Source organism: Alosa sapidissima, chromosome 1, assembly GCF_018492685.1.
Source record: "Alosa sapidissima isolate fAloSap1 chromosome 1, fAloSap1.pri, whole genome shotgun sequence".
NCBI lineage: Eukaryota > Metazoa > Chordata > Actinopteri > Clupeiformes > Clupeidae > Alosa > Alosa sapidissima.
The window spans coordinates 52,408,993-52,426,351 of NC_055957.1; the positions used below are offsets into that span (position 1 = coordinate 52,408,993).

At 43.6% G+C, this 17,359-nt stretch overlaps 1 protein-coding gene across 2 annotated transcripts in view; it reads left to right on the forward strand.

The window, feature by feature from the left end:
• The first annotated feature begins 365 nt into the window (after nucleotides 1-365).
• Nucleotides 366-17,359, forward strand: part of paxip1 (PAX interacting (with transcription-activation domain) protein 1) — a 28,603-nt gene continuing 11,609 nt past the window's right edge. Inside the window, exons 1-21 of one of the 2 annotated variants that reach the window (XM_042071190.1) lie at nucleotides 366-553; nucleotides 1,711-1,845; nucleotides 1,953-1,996; nucleotides 2,211-2,274; nucleotides 2,430-2,540; nucleotides 3,676-4,401; nucleotides 5,569-6,496; nucleotides 7,817-7,911; nucleotides 11,098-11,193; nucleotides 11,583-11,720; nucleotides 11,919-12,040; nucleotides 12,432-12,616; nucleotides 12,892-12,935; nucleotides 13,034-13,101; nucleotides 13,269-13,371; nucleotides 13,783-13,951; nucleotides 14,216-14,316; nucleotides 14,801-14,935; nucleotides 15,210-15,285; nucleotides 15,421-15,481; nucleotides 16,691-17,063. In XM_042071190.1, the coding sequence (XP_041927124.1) occupies nucleotides 473-553; nucleotides 1,711-1,845; nucleotides 1,953-1,996; nucleotides 2,211-2,274; nucleotides 2,430-2,540; nucleotides 3,676-4,401; nucleotides 5,569-6,496; nucleotides 7,817-7,911; nucleotides 11,098-11,193; nucleotides 11,583-11,720; nucleotides 11,919-12,040; nucleotides 12,432-12,616; nucleotides 12,892-12,935; nucleotides 13,034-13,101; nucleotides 13,269-13,371; nucleotides 13,783-13,951; nucleotides 14,216-14,316; nucleotides 14,801-14,935; nucleotides 15,210-15,285; nucleotides 15,421-15,481; nucleotides 16,691-16,706 (3,498 nt within the window). In that variant the 5' untranslated portion in view covers nucleotides 366-472 and the 3' untranslated portion in view covers nucleotides 16,707-17,063. Of the gene's footprint in view, nucleotides 554-1,710; nucleotides 1,846-1,952; nucleotides 1,997-2,210; nucleotides 2,275-2,429; nucleotides 2,541-3,675; nucleotides 4,402-5,568; nucleotides 6,497-7,816; nucleotides 7,912-11,097; nucleotides 11,194-11,582; nucleotides 11,721-11,918; nucleotides 12,041-12,431; nucleotides 12,617-12,891; nucleotides 12,936-13,033; nucleotides 13,126-13,268; nucleotides 13,372-13,782; nucleotides 13,952-14,215; nucleotides 14,317-14,800; nucleotides 14,936-15,209; nucleotides 15,286-15,420; nucleotides 15,482-16,690; nucleotides 17,064-17,359 lie in introns of those variants that run through there. The other variant, XM_042071191.1, reaches the window with a different exon arrangement.

Sequence of the window (17,359 nt, forward strand, 5' to 3'; positions counted from 1 at the left end):
ACTGATTATCCCGCCCCTCGGACTGAGCACTGCGAACGGTGAGTGCCCAGACCCTACATTTTAATGTGGGTCTAGCTCGCCAGGCTATATCTGAACCGGAAGAAACTTTACGCGCTCCCGTCCTGTAAACGGACTATCGGACTTTTGTTATGAGGGGGGAGTCATACTAGTTTAATTAGATTTTCTGCCATGGATGATAATTAGAAAGTGGTAAATAAAATATCAAATAGTATTTAGTGCTAATAAAAAACCTGAGTTATTATAAAACACAACTTTAGATTTAAAATGTCAATATAGAAATAAACATCTGTTTTCATTCCCCACCCTGGGTCAAAATGTAGGCTTCCAAAGCCCGCGTAGTATTTGGCGCTTTGGAGACTGCACTTTGAGGACAGTAAATGGATAGAAGTTCATTGAATATGTACAATACCTAATATATTTAATTAATAACGTCCTCTTTTGATACCGTACAATGTCTGAAGAGGAATTGACGGTGCCCGAAGAGCTTTTTAAAGATGTTAAATTCTACGTGGTTGGCGATATTGACCAAAAGGTAAACTGTATACAGTTTTCTAGCTAGCCAGTTGTTGCTACCTAGCTGGCAGTCAATTTGAGCTAACCATTTTCATTGTGTTCTTACAGTGTTACTATTTGCGTATTTGCATTCGGATTTCACAGACTGACATCTAAGACAGCTAGAAGTTCATGTTGTGATGTGTATTGTCGTTTGCAGTTATTGTTTTAACATAACAACCTTATTGCTTTAAAGTATTTTGAATCAAGCTTGCCCACTTGTCTTGCTAACGAGATAATGCCGAGCTAACGTTAGCTATCATAGCTAACTGATTGATGCCATGGGCTATCCATGTATCATCTTGAAGAAACTGATTCATGAAGCTGACACTATTTGTTAGAAATTCCTTTGTTCAGAGTAGGTGTCTGTTATTACCATAAGACCACCTTGCGGATTTGGCGGGGTTCGTAAACGTTCATGTTTACTTGTCCTCAAGGATACTCCGGTATAACCAAGTTAGCTCAGAGTTACTGTCAGGAATATTTGGCATGTGTCCCAGACGCAAGTAACTACTAATGCCTTGCTAGAATGCCTTTGACCATGCTTACACTGTTAGATTTATTTGCACATAACGCCATTTGTACATAGACAATAATGCTAGTGAATGATTGTGTTGTAGCTCAGCTAGCTGTAGGAAGGGTAACTTTAGCTAGTTTGCTAGCAGGCTAGTAGGTAACGGTATGTTGATGATCAGCTACGCTAAAAGGCTTACGTTACATATTTACAATGAGTGACTCTCATTCTTGATCAGACCTGTTAGTGATCAGTGTTTGCCATGACATTGGCAAAGCTCTCTTAATGTTGTGGCTAAAACATGGGAAATGCAGAGACGTTGCTTAAGTCAACTGTCATGAAAAACATGACCGATGCATCATTAATTGGACCAGACAGCTAAGAATTCATTCAAGTGTACGTGCCAAACACCCATGGGTACAGAGGTTACGACTGCATGCATTTTCTTTTTAATGTTTTCTTGACAAGAATATCATGTCTGCACTCTGTTAGTCCATGTAATAATATAAATTCCAAAGACCGATAATAGAGGTACTTTTCACCTTATATTTTTTATAGACTCGTATTTGTTTTGGGCTGTAGTGTCATCACATTTTATCTGACCCCGTCACATTACTTTGTAGGTTGTTCAACTTTTGAAAGCTGGGAAAGGAAAAGAAGTTTCCTACAATGCTTTGGCAACTCACATCATTGCAGTAGATGGTGACAATCCTGAAGTCAGTGAATCACGTGAAGTCTTTGATTTGCCAGTTGTAAAGGTAACTAAATGAACCCGGAGAAATTTGACAGTATTTGACAGTAAGTCAATAGTGTATAAAGTTTTCTTTGAGATGGCCTTTTCAACATGTGTCTCTTTCCTCCTCAGCCATCTTGGGTGATTCTTTCTGTGCGATGTGGAGACTTGCTACCGTATCCTTTTGAAAGTACACTGGTGTTTAGGATATCAACTGTATACATACATTACTTTTTGTTTAGCTTTTAATGACACTTGGACAGCTTCCCTGTCCTAGGCTTGACTCGTTACTCTTCCAGCTATTCTCTCTTACCCACTCTAATGTTAATTTTGACATGTTTCCATTCAACATAAACATGAAGTTATATTCATTTAACACAAACCATATAGAGTCACAGGCTTCTCTCCAGAGTCAGGCCAGCTGTTCTTTGGAGTTACAGCATGTCTGCCACGGGTAAGTATCAAATAGTATAGCCCTGACTCCTAATTTAAAATCACAACATGGTTCTACACTCTCTTGTTTTGCTACTCGACTTGAACTCCCTAATATCCCTGCAGTTTTAGGTTATGACAGTGTGTCTGACAGTCTGAAGTAAATTTGTCTTTCAGCTCCCCGAAGATCTCAACACTCTTTGGGCCTTGATCACATACCATGGTGGAGACTGTCAGCTTTCACTCAACAAGAAGTGCACTCACTTGATTGTCCCACAGCCCAAGGGGGTAAGAATCTTTAGCTGTCTGTCCTATTGAAATGTTATCGGTCAACACTGCTTTTATGACCATTTGTCTGTGGTCTTTCCAACAAGGAAACAACCTACTTGCCATTTGTCTTTTGTTTTTATACCATCCAATCATTAATTTCAATCAATCGCTGAAAGAAACTGATTATACTTATGATGTGGTACATGATTTCTTGCACTGTGTATGAATGAACTGAATGTTGGATTTGGCCTTTGTTGAAGCCAGGAAGATGTTTTTATATGGCAAGATTTCCTGGAGGCAACATCAGGGTTTTTGCCTGGCTCTCTGCATTTCAGAGTTTATTGGCAAGGGTCTAACTCTATGGCTCTTAGAAGACTTTGTTTGCGGGGCCCTAAACTAGCATTCACTGTTGTTGGCTGGACTATAAAACAAGCCTGTTCTTTCTACTCCCTTGTTAGCAGTCAGGGAAAGTATTTATCAGCCACATGGCCAGACTCTTATAAGTTATATGCCCCATACGACTTAATAGCTAGGATGTCTTCTCGTAGTTCTGAGTGTTTCATCACTATTACCTAAAAGGTGTGTTTCTTTTGGCAGCATCAAAGTTTTCCCATGGTGTTTTAGCTATTTAAATAGCTTGTGCAATATTCTTACGTTAGATGAGAGAATTTTTCTTGTATCCTTAAAGAAGGCTTGTAGCTCACACATGGGAAGTAATGCACACTCCTAGTATAAACATAACTGATTTCAGTTCAGTCATGTTCACCTGTTGGTTTAATGCACACTCTTTAGCCTTTAAGTTTGTTTGAGTGGTTGCGTGCACTTCCCACCTTTTTTTAGGTCTGTTGCAGGACAAAGTATACGAACGTAAAACAAGAGGGAATGTCCGCACACCGGACTATAGCTCCAAAATGTTTAAATTAAAACCAACGTTTCGACTCGTCTGGGTCTTCTTCAGGCAAATGGACTCTTTAGCCTTTCCCACAAAGTAAGACAGTGGAGAAAGTTGGAAGGTTAAACAAAATCCAATGTCAAACAATATGTGTCCTTAAAGGAACGTATAAGATATTAACTGTTAAGTTGTGTAACATGTCTCTTATGTTGAAGTCAAACATGTGCTGTTGTTGACATTTGTTCACTTGATTCTTCTCAGGAAAAGTATGAGCGTGCATTAAGGGAGAGCGGCATCCTCATAGTCACGCCAGAGTGGGTGGTGGACTCTGTGAAGGACAAAGCCCGTAAGGATGAACTGGTTTACCACCCTCGCCTGGTCTGCCCAGAGGAGGACGAGGAGGAGGAGGAAGGCAGCGACTACGAGTACAGCCGCGGCTCACGCTCGGACGGCAGCTACAGCCCGCGCCGGTCCCCACGCAGCCGGCGCTCCAGCGGCGCCACGTCCCGCGACGCCTCCCCCGTGGCCAGACACCGCCGCCGGCCGGGCCCCCGCTGTCGCCGCCGCTCGTCCTCGCGCTCGCGCTCCCCGTCGCAGTCCCGCTCGCCCAGCCCCACCCACAAGCCCGAGCGCCGCAGCGAGCTCATGTTCGACGACTCCGATGACTCTTCCCCGGAGAAGGAGGGCAACCTGAGCTGGACACCGGCCGAAGTGCCCCAGCCCCCCGCCGCGGCCACTGCCAAGCGCCGCCTGCAGCCAGGCAAGGACTCGGGCCTCATCAACCTGTGCGCCAGCGTGCCCATGATCCCTGGAGCCACAGGGGTGGGCGGCCCGGCGCTGCCCACGGAGGTGGCTGGGGGTGGAGGGGCAGGGACGGCGGACAGGCCGGAGGGTGTGCCCGGCTGGAGCCCTGCGGCCAGGACGCTGAGGAACATTACCAACAGTGCCGACGTCCAGCAGCCCAACAGACCCTCCAATGTCGCACATGTAAGTAGGCACACATTCCAGTGCCGAGTTCATTTTGTAAAAAAGTACAATCCTAGTTGTCAAAATGTGCATGTTTTACAAAGAGAGACTTCATGTAAAAGTGCTTTGAATGGACAGGTCAATGAGTGCCAGCAAATGAATCATTATGTGTAAAGGGTAGGTCAGTTCACACCAGAGCTAGTGAGCGGAGTGCGAGCGAGCGAGGAGCGGAGCGGAGCGGATGGAATTTTGTTGGAGTGCGGAGCGCTTTTTCATTTAGAGGCCGAAACGGCCGCTCTGTTCCGCTCCAATTTTGCTCCGATACCGCTCACACCTCGAGTCTGAGGCATGCCCAAATCCACCCAGAATGAATTTCTTCCTAATAAAACCAAGTCTGTTAAATTTCCAATATTGTCCATTAAGCTCGTTGATGGGGATGGAGTTCGTTAAATTTTTATAAAGGAAACTGATAAGTCATACAAGTGTAGGCCTACTATTTCTACAAAACAACTAGATACTAACAATGTAGAGCAAGAACAACCATGTGGTGACACTGTTTCAGTAAGTAAAGATTCATTTTGGAATCTAAGAAGACACATTTGCCGGAAACATGAGTGTGCTACGGGAACACACGCAGAGCAAAGAAAAATGAGAGCAATTTGAATATGCTTCATATCAAGCAGAAGGCTGAAGTATTGTGTATTGATGTTGCCAAGCTTGTTCATTGTTGCACTCGTTGCGTTGTTGTTTATCGTTGCAATATCATTTTAAAATAAATGTTCTATTAGTGAAATATATTCCCATTGCTCTTAGTACTTTGGGATTTAAGTTCTCTGTTTAAGGTGACAATTTGGCTTGTAGATTATTTGTCCCTCTTTTAAATTGGAGCGAGCGTGGAGCGATTTCACTGGAGGGGGAGGATTTTTAAGTAGAGCGTGAAGCGAAATTGAGCGGAGTGACCTGATGCGAATTTGAGCGGAGGAGCGGCCGAGTGAACAGCCACCTGAGTGAGGAGCGGGATATTCGCACCGCTCAGCTCCGCTCACTAGCTCTGGTTCACACATAACAAAGCATGGCTACTGTAGAAGATGCATTATAGTCTCTCATGGATGGCAAGTTATAACCAAAATCATGCCTTATGCTGTCTTCCTGTCTGATGTGAATATTCCCTCATTTTTGTCACCACAGATTCTCCAGAGTCTCTCCGGCCCAGCAAAGCCCCTGGAGCAGCAGGCTCATCCAGGCCAGCCTGGCGTGCCCAATCAGATGATTTTTCCTCAGGCCAAGCCACCGGCGACACAGCAGCAGCTTACTGAAGCACAGCAACATCTCCTGCAGCAGCAGCAGCAGCAGCAACAACAACAACAACAACAACAACAACAACAACAACAAGGCCATCAGCTGCAACAACCACAGCAACAACATCACCCTCAGCAGATGCCACCCCAACAACACCCAATGATGCACCTCCAGCCTCAAGTCATGCAGTTACACCATCAGCAGCAGCAACAACAACAACAACAACAATTGCAGCAGCAGCAACCAGTTCCACCCCAAGGCTTTCCACAGATGCCCCAGCAAACGCATCCCTTTATGCAGCAGCAGGCTCATCCACAGCAGCAGCAGATGCATCCGCAACAGCAGCAGCAGCAGCAGCAACAACTCTTCAATCAGCAGCAGCAGCATCCATTCACTCAGCAGCAGCTGCGACCCCAGCAGCTGCTACGCCCATCCTTGCAGCAGCAGCTGCAACAACAGCAGCAGCACGCGCTGCAGATGCAGCAGTTGCAGCAGCAGAGGTTGCAGCTGCAGCATCAGCACCAACAACAACAGCAGCAACAGCAACAGCAGAATCAGCAACAGCAAATGCACCAGCAGCACTTGCAACAACAACAACAACAACAACAGCAGCAACAGCAACATTTCTTGCAGTTGCAGCAGCAGCAGCACATGTTGCGGCAGCAACAGCAGCAGCAGCAGCAGCATGTCCAGAATCAGCAGGGCATGCAGCATCAGACGCAGCAGGGGCTGCCGCATCAGACCCAGGCCTCCATGCAGCCTGGGCCCCATCCGCCTCAGCCTCACCAGCTGTTTGGTCATGAGAATGCACAAGACAGTAAGAGCACACCTCCTTGGTGATCTCTACTGACCACTACTGGTCATCTCTGTTTGCTACTAAGCCAGTTTGGTTTATAAGTGAAGGCTTGCTATGTACAAACCTATGAGGGGCCGCTTAGGATATAATTCATACTTGGTCATACACACACACTTATCATAATCATAATATCACATACATATTAGGGCTGTCACTTTTGTAAAAAAAATACTGTTCGATTTTTGAGACATAAGTGTTCATTGAATCGATTGTAAAATCGATTTTTTATGTCTAAAGACGTTTCCATTTTCAATACCAAATATAGGCCAATCCACAAACAACTAACAGGCATTAGGACGAACGTAAAGAGGGCGCTTGTAGACGCAAGCCAGCAATATTTCTGATGATTTATTGGCGTGAAGTTTCGTGCACAATGACAAACAGAAGTGCAACATTCTCGAAAACCAGTAAGCCGAGTGGACTGCCATTACATCAGTGACATGACTGCAGGCTTCAACATAGCTGTGTCTGTGTTTACAATTAGAAATGTCAAACAAATTTCGCCTACGTAGAACTCGATTGCACAGTTTGCGTAGCCTACCGCATTGTTCTTCTCCATAGTTTGATATACCAAAAATCCGAAGTACTTCCACATCGAACTCCTCAAGTTATTAGGGCCTATCACTCGTCTCTCTACATGTCGCACAGGTTGATCGCGTTGTCCTCCATTTTTTGGCAAAACACGAGCAGCACAGCAGCTGATTGAAACAGCTGTTCCCGGTGCGTAAAATTGGTGGGAATTTTCTTTTTAGCTTTCGCAATGCTTACTGCACTTCGGAATTCTTTTATATTCTTGTTTGTGAATTTTGTTACATCTATCTTTTTTTATTTGTTTATTTCGTTTAAAATTAATAGTGTAAATATTTGGTTAAAATCGATTCCCTATTTTAGTTTTCGAAACTTGTGGTGTTTGGTCCAATCGATTGTGCAATCAATTTTTTCGAACGTAAAGTGACAGCCCTAATACATATTATCATAATCTCACATATACATCACTATACTTACACTCAAAAACTACTATACTCTGTTTACATGTGTGTATGAGAGTATAGTAGTGTGTGTGACCAAACATAGTTGTGTATGTAAGAGAGTATAGTAGTGTGTGTGTGAGAGCATATAGTTGGGTATGTATTTTTGAGTATAGTATTTGAGTGACCATATAGTGATGTATATGTGAGATAATGACAGTGTGTGTGTATGACCAAGTATGAATTATTTCCTAAGCGGCCCCTCATACGCACCCTCTTAATTTACTGATTTATCAATAATTTAATCCTGCAGTTCCTGAAGACGGCTTCTTGGTCGGATGTGTCTTCGCCATTGCTGACTATCCAGAACAAATGGCTGACAAGCAGCTTTTGACAACTTGGAAAAAAGTAAGAACCTCATTTCCCAATCTAGTGTGTGTGTGTGTGTGTGTGTGTGTGTGAGGGGGCTGCTCGATTATGGCAAAAATCATTAGCCTTATCTGTTATTTCCACAACCCCAGAAAAAGGCTTAATAATTTGTATAACTTAACTCTCTGCCACTGTATCCCCTCACTGCCAGACAAACATTCTAAAAACAAAACAATCAAAACAAAAGTACATTTTTCTTGTTTTACACCACTTTTGATCGCTACAGTCAAATAACAGGATGTAACACCACTGCCTTTCGTTAGGGCTCCCAAAAACCCTGTGTATTTCATTGTAGTCATTACAAACAGCAGTTACACAATACAGGGCTCTACACTAACATTTTCTTCCAGGAGCACTTGTGCGCCCAAGTTAAAAAATTTAGGAGCACAGACAAAAATTTGGGCGCACAGTCACTTCTGTACTTAACTTACACATAATCTAACATTACACTGCAGCTAATAGTTAAACATGCCAGTGCACCAATTGCGAATATTAAGAATGACTGACAACATTTAGGCTACAGGAAACAGGATTTTAAAGATCAGTGCCTACTTTATTTTCAGTCTGTTCTATTTTCCTACATTTTGTTAATGTAAAATAATATAATACATTGCCATATATTTGCATTTAGCCTGTATATCAAGTATCCTGCCAAATGTGGGCTAATTTATTAATTTGTGAGTCCATCTGTAGCTAATCCAAATATGCCCATTGTGACCTAAAACAGTCCATTTTCTCTTCCACAAAACCCAACATAGCCTATCAAGGATATATATATTTTTTATCCTTTTATTTTTTTTTAAATATCTGCATTGATGGGGGCAATAGGCAAACGTTAGGACTACTTTCGTTTTGCACTTCAGCTTGTATTCGGTGTAAACAAACAAGCATGCGTGGAAGCCTGGAGTTGTCAGTAGCGTTCTACCTTTTAATAAAATGGGAGTATTACGGGAGGCTACTTTTGTGCCTGTTCGCTACAGCTATATTTTGCATATTGCAGCCAATACGTCAACTGGGTTAAAAGGCATGTTAGGTTACCTTTCCTTCTCTCACTGCATTCTCAGAATCTCATCCTGTTCCTCCAATATCCGATGAATTCAGTGGATAGAAGAACTAATTTCTTCAATCTTTGCATCTTGGCTGGCTAGTCTAACTTTCCGCTTTTTCTGCGCGCTCTTGGATTTGATAGAAGCGACTACTAGCGAGTCACAACGCGAAACTGCTAACGTTGATGGGAGGTGTAGTTTTTATGCTGCATTCGCGACTTGATTCTATGGTTTCCACCTGTTTCTCAATGTTGCGGTGTATTTTGTAGACAAACATTGACATGGTTAGAAGTCATTCGCACCAGTGCGCCTAAATATTTTTTTGCACTCGCACGCCATCATTTTTACTCGCATGTACGAGTGAAATGGGCGCACTGTAGAGCCCTGCAATATAATTTGTAATTGGTACTAATGAATTATCACCTCAAAAATACACACAATAGATAATATTCATAGGAAAATATGAATATTATTACATACTCAAAATATGCACACATCCCATAGGCCTAAGTCTTAAATTCTACTTAGCTGCATTACATTGCAATTACATACTGTGGTGTGTGTGGCATGTTCAGGCATTTTGGATTAAACCCAGTGACCTGTTGGCTGATTATCTGATAAAAATGTCCCTTTGTCATGTTTGTAGGCTTGTCTACATCGCTGCTTGTATCTGCACTAGTTGGCTCTCTGTCACAGGATATTAGCAGCTTTTTTCTTTCTCCTTCCCTACATGTTTTCACTAGTTATCTTTTCTTGGCTCTCTGCTTCAGCTGCCACAGCAGCGCTGGTTGAAACCACTGGTTGATAGCTAGATTAGCCTCGTGAGACCATCCTGATCTCGCAAGCTTCAGATTTCCACTCGCAGATCAGTCTGGCTTCTCTCCGATAGAGAAAATTTGCAGCAGTTCGCCAAACGAACGTCCAATCAGCGTTGGTTTTGAGGCGGGTTTAGGTGTGCCTCAACGAGAAGCTACTGTTCAATCTAAACAACATGGCGACTTCCACGGACGAGATGGTGATAGACAGATGGTTTATCCAATCAACTAACCAGTATTTTCGCCCCTTCCCAAACATTCTCCAACGGAAAGTTCCCAGATGGATATGCGGAGCAAATACGAAGCAATCCATCTGGCGGAGTCAGGTTATAGCTGGATAGCTAATATATAAGCAAATCACGGTGGTCAGAGTGTTTAGTTTCCCACATGTTTTCTAAGTTTGCAACTTTAAATGTAGGCTAACTGAGAGAGAGGCTTCTCTTGTGGGTTTTTGAAAATACGTTTCATAATCCATTGGGACTAAAGGAGCAAACAATCAGTGTTAATAATCTAACAGTAGCATTCGTGTTTGCCTAATGTTAACCTTGTGCACTATAGACAAGCTGTAACGGGCTGATTTCAAAAACCAGGCGGGTTCTAACGTAAATTAGCCATCTTGCCAAGTTCTCAGACTAATTTGGTCGCCTCGATTGACAGTGATAATAACAAACTTAGCAGAGAATGCTAGTTACAATTTCGGCGTGGTTCATGATACTACCGACTGCACAAGCACACACATTCCAAGAGCACACGCACTACACAAGCAACCCAAAACTGATTGAGTGGCCTGTGCACAGAGGAGAGGGGCGTGTCGAGTGTGTGGCTTAAAGAAGCAGCCTGAATCAGTGCGCTGTATGAGTTGAAATTGTATGGATTTTTGTGATCGTTTGGAGCAAAATTGAAATTCGATTAATTGCACAGCCCGTGTGTGTGTGTAGTGTGTGTGTGTGTGTGTTCCGTACTTAATTTACTAATAACTAAGTTTCTTAGTGCAAAACAAAACAATATGAACTCTTATGTGCCTGTCTCCAATGTGCCAGTGTAAGTGAAGTAAAGTATACTTTATTGTCCCCAAGAGGAAATTTGTCTTGGGCTTCACGATCACTGCATCACAGACATACACAGCTCATGCATAAGGCAATTAAAAACAACAGTAAAGGCAATAAGCTTAAGGCAATACGTGGTGGCACCTCGTTGCTCAACACCTTGCTGACCCCTGCTTTATGCTCTTAACATGTAACAAATGCAGGCAGCAGCATTGAAATCAATATAGTTGTTTTAACACTGGATCGTTTACCCTGCAGATTATTCAAAGTTATGGTGGTACTGTGGACTCGTCCCTAAACAATCGCTGCACACACCTGCTTTGTGAAAGCCAAGTCAGCAGCATGTATGTTCAGGTAAGTGACGCGCTACAGGTCATGCCTCAGAAATGCCTGTGAATGTGTGAACATGACCCATTTACTTTAGCCAATACACCTGATGTAAATGTGTGAACATGACCCATTTACTTTAGCCAATACACCTGATGTGAATGTGTGAACATGACCCATTTACTTTAGCCAATACACCTGATGTGGCTGGAAAGTGTGCCACCGCTTTTAGATTATGTTTGTTTTGTCATGTCTTTGGCTTCCTCCTGACACACACCTTAGAGAACAAATCGCTGTATCAGTGCTGCACTTTGCTTGTCATTTCTGGAAAGATACATGGTCTGAAGTGAAGACGCAGCGCAAATGACTGTGGGAGTGTTGATTGTGTAGTGTGTTGTGTGCATGGCTCTCCGCAGGCCTTAAGAGAGGGGAGGCGATGCGTCACCATCCACTGGCTCAACACCATCCTGAAGAAGAAGAAGATGGTCCCCCCACACAGAGCTCTCCACCTGCCCTTTGCCTTCCCGCCTGGAGCCAAGCCCTGCTCTCAGCACGTAAGGCCCTTCCACCTACCCATCCCAAGTCAGTCCTCTGCCAAAGAATGCAGTGATGGAATGTTTTTCTCCTGTTTCATCATCAGTTTCTAGTCAGAAGAGGATTTGAGTAGTTCGGAAGTACAGTGGAAATCTTTCATTCAGTCTAATTGATGTGTTTTTGCAGCATGCACTAATCATCTGGTCTTCTGTTGTCAGATCATCTCCGTAACGGGGTTTGTGGACACGGATCGGGATGATCTGAAGCTCATGGCCTACCTGGCGGGGGCCCGTTACACCGGCTACCTGTGCCGGAGCAACACTGTGCTCATCTGCAAAGAGTAAGCTCCTCTCATCATCTTGTTAATTACGTTTGTAAAACTTGGGCATGTCTGCACTTCTTGCCCTACTCAGATGCTCTTGTTTGCCAGGTGACTCGGTCACACAGGCCTTGAAAATCATTAAAGTGTATGGCTCAGTTGATTTGTTCAAAGAGTATTCACCATAAACCCACAGAGAGTTACTCCACTGGTTGAAGAGCCACCCTCCAGCTATGATTAGGATGATTGCCTGTTGCAATAATATCTGTGCTTGTGTTTCAAGTCTCTTACATTATTCCCTCAAAGTCTGTGCCCTTGTTTGTTATGATCACTCTAATGTCTTTGAGGCTTTGTTTTCTTCGAGCCTTGGTTGTGGTCTGTCGTGTTCACCCGCTCTTGCTGCTGTTCCCAGGCCGGGTGGGCTGAAGTACGAGAAGGCCAAGGAGTGGCGGATCCCGTGTGTGAATGCCCAGTGGCTGTGCGACATCCTAATGGGGAACTTTGAGGCTCTGAGGCAGGTGCAGCACAGCAGGTATACTCAGTTCAACCTGCAGGAGGCGCTCACGCCCAACCCACACCTGGTCCACAATCTACTGGGTAAGAGCCACATGTACAGTAGTCCCCTCGGGGGTGTTTTCATTTTTGTTTTTTTGTCCCCCAGGAAAATAACTTTTGCTTTGTGTCCCTGAAATGTGTTGAGGCACAGCATGCGTTTAGAGACATCAATTGCCTGAGTGATGTGGGATGTTGCACATTCCCTCAGTATATTTGCTCAAGATGAAAATGACTTGACATGACTTTATTTGTGTGGTTGGAAGTGTCAGTGTGAGGTATCAGAGAGAAATGAAAGTGATGTTGTATGTGATTGACAGGTGCGTGGCGGACTCCTGTGAAGGTGGCACCAGACACTTTAGCGGTAAGATCTGGCTAGTTGCTGTTTTGTACACATTGTCTGTAATTATTACATAAACAGAGATTGTAAGCAATAATCATCATTTGTCATATTGTTCCCAGACACTACGTATTCAGCTGAAACAGAAACAGGTGGATGCCAGCCCTCAGCCGCCCTCTAAGAAACCCAGGTGAGCGTGTCCTTGAGAACGTGTGTGCCTGCTCTGTAGTAAGCATGGAAAATGTTCCATGTCTAATATTTCGATGAAGACAAATTGACAAATAGATTGACAGGAAAACCACTCTAGACCATTTCAGTGGAGTCTGACAAGGTTTGTTTTGCAAATTTATTTTGCAGGCTTGAAGAGCTCCCAACGCCAACTAAGAAGCTTCCGCCAGAGTCCACACCGAGTGTGTTCTTCACTGGCTTTGAGCCTCTCCCAGTCCAGCAGCACATTAAGGTAGGGGAACAAAAGAAAGCAGAGGCTTGCTCACAGGCTTTGTGCGGAGGACTTAAGTAGGGTAGAGTGTATAGTCCACCAGTCCTTCTTAATCTTGGAAACTATCCCACTTACTATGTGGTTATTTGCTAAAACGGTGAAAGAAACTTCTCCAAATAAATTTGTAATGATTTGAATGCCGTTTCAGGGGGAAGTTTTAATGAGAAAAGTAATCCCCCTGCTTTGCCTGCTGAATTCAATGAATGTAAACAATAAATTGCGATAATGTAATAAACTATTTGTGGAATGATATGAAAGACGTGAATCAGTTTCACAAAACCCGTTGCCAGTGGACGACCATCTCTGCTGTCAGAAGCACGAGGCTCTCTCCATCTGTCCACACTGTGTGACCTGCTCTGTTGTACTCTGCAGAGGCTGTATGAGCTGGGAGGAGAGGTGGCAGAAAGTGCTCAGAAGTGCACCCACCTGGTGGCCAACAAGGTGCTGCGGACGGTGAAGTTCCTCACGGCCATCCCCGTGGTCAAGCACGTGGTGACCTCCGAGTGGCTGGAGGAGAGCTGGAAGAGCCAGAAGTTTGTGGGTGAGTGACGGCCTGCCTGGTGCAGCCTCATGCTGTAGAGCTAATACCGAAGCACGAGTTGAACCCCAACCCTCACCTGATATGTGTAGAAACAGGATATTATTTTGTATCTTTGAATGTGGCGTGGTTTTAATGTAATATACTATAAAGATGAAATATGCAGAGCTGAATTGTAATTGTTTTTGTTTGTTTTAATTTATTTATGTTGATTTATTTTGGTTATTTGTTCACTGGTTTCATTTGTTGGTGTGTGCGTGCCCACAGACGAGCAGAAGTACATGCTGCGGGACGCTGAGGCGGAGGTGTTGTTCAGCTTCAGCTTGGAGGAGTCTCTGAAGAGAGCCCACACAGCCCCACTCTTTAAGGTTTGAGCACCCATAACCTCATTCTAATCTGCGTGTGGTTTTTGAGCACCCATAACCTCATTCTAATCTGCGTGTGGTTTTTGAGCACCCATAACCTCATTCTAATCTGCGTGTGGTTTTTGAGCACCCATAACCTCATTCTAATCTGCGTGTGGTTTTTGTGTCTTTCTTTCTGCCGACTGTGCTGTCCGCCGCTCTGGCGTGTCACGCGGCTACTGATACCAAACGGCACATGTTTTCGGAGATAAAAAGCACTCGACAGTTAATTACGCTGTAAGAGTGGCTAGATACGAGATAGGTAAGCGCACTGCCTAAGAGATGACGTGCGCTTGTCCTGTTTTGATGCTTCTTAATTGGATGTCACAGACAGGCTTCACTGAGAGAAAGGGAGTCAATTTTCACTCTCTCTCTCTCTCTCTCTCTCTCTCTCTCTCTCTCTCTCTCTCTCTCTCTCTCTCTCTTCCCTCTCTGTGTGTTCCTCCAGGGGAAGTATTTCTACATCACCCCTGGGATCTGTCCGAGCCTCAGCACCATGAAAGCCATAGTGGAGAGCGCTGGAGGGAAGGTGCTGTCAAAGCAGCCCCCCTTCCGCAAAATCATGGAACACAAGCAAAACAAAGTATGTCCTCTCTCTCTCTCTCTCTCTCTCTCTCCACATTTTACCCGCAGACTGCCAGAGAAGGCCGTAATGCATGTCATGAAGTTTGATGATTATATCACTGAAGTGTCCGCTAAAGATGAAGTGCTCTGAATCATACCAGTCTGCATGTTTGAATACAGATGATTAGGGCAACGGTGTTTTTTATGTGTGTCGCTTGTCTTTGAGTTCAGTTTTTTGCAAGCAGTCTCTTCTGGTTCTTGAGTGTTTTTGTGTTTTTTTTTTTTTCCCCTAGAATCTACCAGAAATTATTCTTATATCCTGTGAGAACGATTTGCATCTTTGCAGAGAGTACTTCCTCAAGAATATTGGTAAGGGAATATTCTTCTTTGTTTGAGCTGTTACAGATGAGAATAGTTGATTGATAGTTATCATTCTTTGCAATATACTGCCATATGTTCTTTCTTGCTTTCGTAGCCTAATGTCTTGCATTCTCTCCATTTTAGATGTACACAATGCTGAATTCATCTTGACAGGGGTGTTAACACAGGCCTTGGACTATGAATCATATCCTTTTACATGTTAGCAGAACATGCCTACCTCTTTCAAAGTGCAAAGCATTTTTATAGTGAAACAGTAACTTGTGTGCATGGGTGTCCACCCCCTGTAGCCCACATTTACATAAATTACAGCGGCAAAATCTGGGCTTTGTCTGGCACAAGAATACACTGGGACTTTTGCCCATTCCTCTGTAACGCCATCCATCATTCCTACTGTCCTGACCAATTTCCCAGTCCCTGCTGATGAAAAACAACTCCCGCAGCATAATGCTGCCACCATGCTTCACTGTGGGGATTGAGTTCTTAGGGAGATGAAGGGTGTTGGGTTCTCGCCACACATGCGGTTTGCCTTGATCGCCAAAGGTTCAGTTATACTCACACCTGACCAGAGTACCTTCATCCACATGTTTGGAGAGTCTTCTAGATGCCTTTGGGCAAACTCCAAACATGCTTCCTTATTTTTTTCTTTAAGCAATAGCTTTTTTCCTGGTCACTCTTGCAGAAAGCCCAACACTATGGAGCGTGCGACTTATCGTATCGTGGTACTATGGATAGACTAGTCTCTACGGTGGAGCTTAGCAGCTCTTTCAGAGTGGTCTTGGCCTGGGCCTTTTGGGCACCCCTGATCAATGCCCTCCTTGAGTTTCGGAAGGGCATGGAATGCTATTCCATTTTTAAATAATGCTGGATTTCCTGGTGCTCCATGGGATAAAGTTGTGTATATTTTTGATAGCCCAACCCTGCTCTGTGCATGTACCTGTTTGAAGGGTCCCTGGTGGTAATGGTACATATTGTTTGGGGTCCCTGGTGGTAATGGTGCATATTGTTTGGTTTAGTGGTGCTCCTTGCTATATGGTGCTGCACTCTTTCAGGGGCTCTTTCAGAACTGGTTGACTTAGCTGAACTGTGTGACTTCTGAAAGTAATTGGTAGAATCAGATCTTCTGTAAGGCCGTTATAGCAAAGGGGGTGAATACATATGCACACACCACTTTTCCATTTTTTTCTCACTTTACCAATTTTGGGTTGGGTGGGTTTCATAATGTAAAATCCATCAATAACAATTAGTAATTTAAATGCATAGGTTTTTGGATTATCCATTTAAATGTCAGATTGTAATACAAAAGAATTGGGAAAATACTAAATAGGGGTCAATACTTATTGTACAACAATATCTCCTACTAGGTATTAACAAACTAGGCCCTTAACAATCTCACATATAAATTCACGTGATAGGGGGCCAACGAGGTTGGAGGAGAGATGCTGATCTCTGGGTTTATCGACCTGCTGCAACAGAGGTCCCTGCAAGGGCACATGAAGACACTGATGAATGGGCTATCCTCTGAAATCTTCTATTGTACCATAAAGTACTGTCCTTTTTGCAGTGTTTTGTATCCTGTACACAGACCAGTTGTTACTGTGTTTTTTCCCAGGTTCTGCAGAATAGCTAACAATAAATAGATATTTGTTATTTTTATGATGTGTAAATTATGAAATCGGTGAGTGTATCATTGTGTGTGTTGTTTTTTACTGTTGATTTTTTTTTTTTTTGGAAATAAATCCCTACTCACATCTGTGAAAGATGCTGCACTCGGTGAGGCTGTGTTTGAATTGATGTTAGTTTTATATGTGGGAAGGAAAGACTCAAGTTTATATTGCTCAAACACACTCAAGTGGTCTTCTAAGACCTGAATTGTAGGTGGATGCTCATTCAGAGCTGTGGTGCAGAGATCCAACATTTTTGTCTCCATATCAAAATCGGAATATTGATTTTAAAGTGTTTCAGTCCCACAAGGCTGATGTTAATGAATTGTTAATGAAGAGCTGAGGTAGTTACCGATGGAGAGTAATTGTCTGCTGTCAGACAGATTGGCCTGCAGCCATCC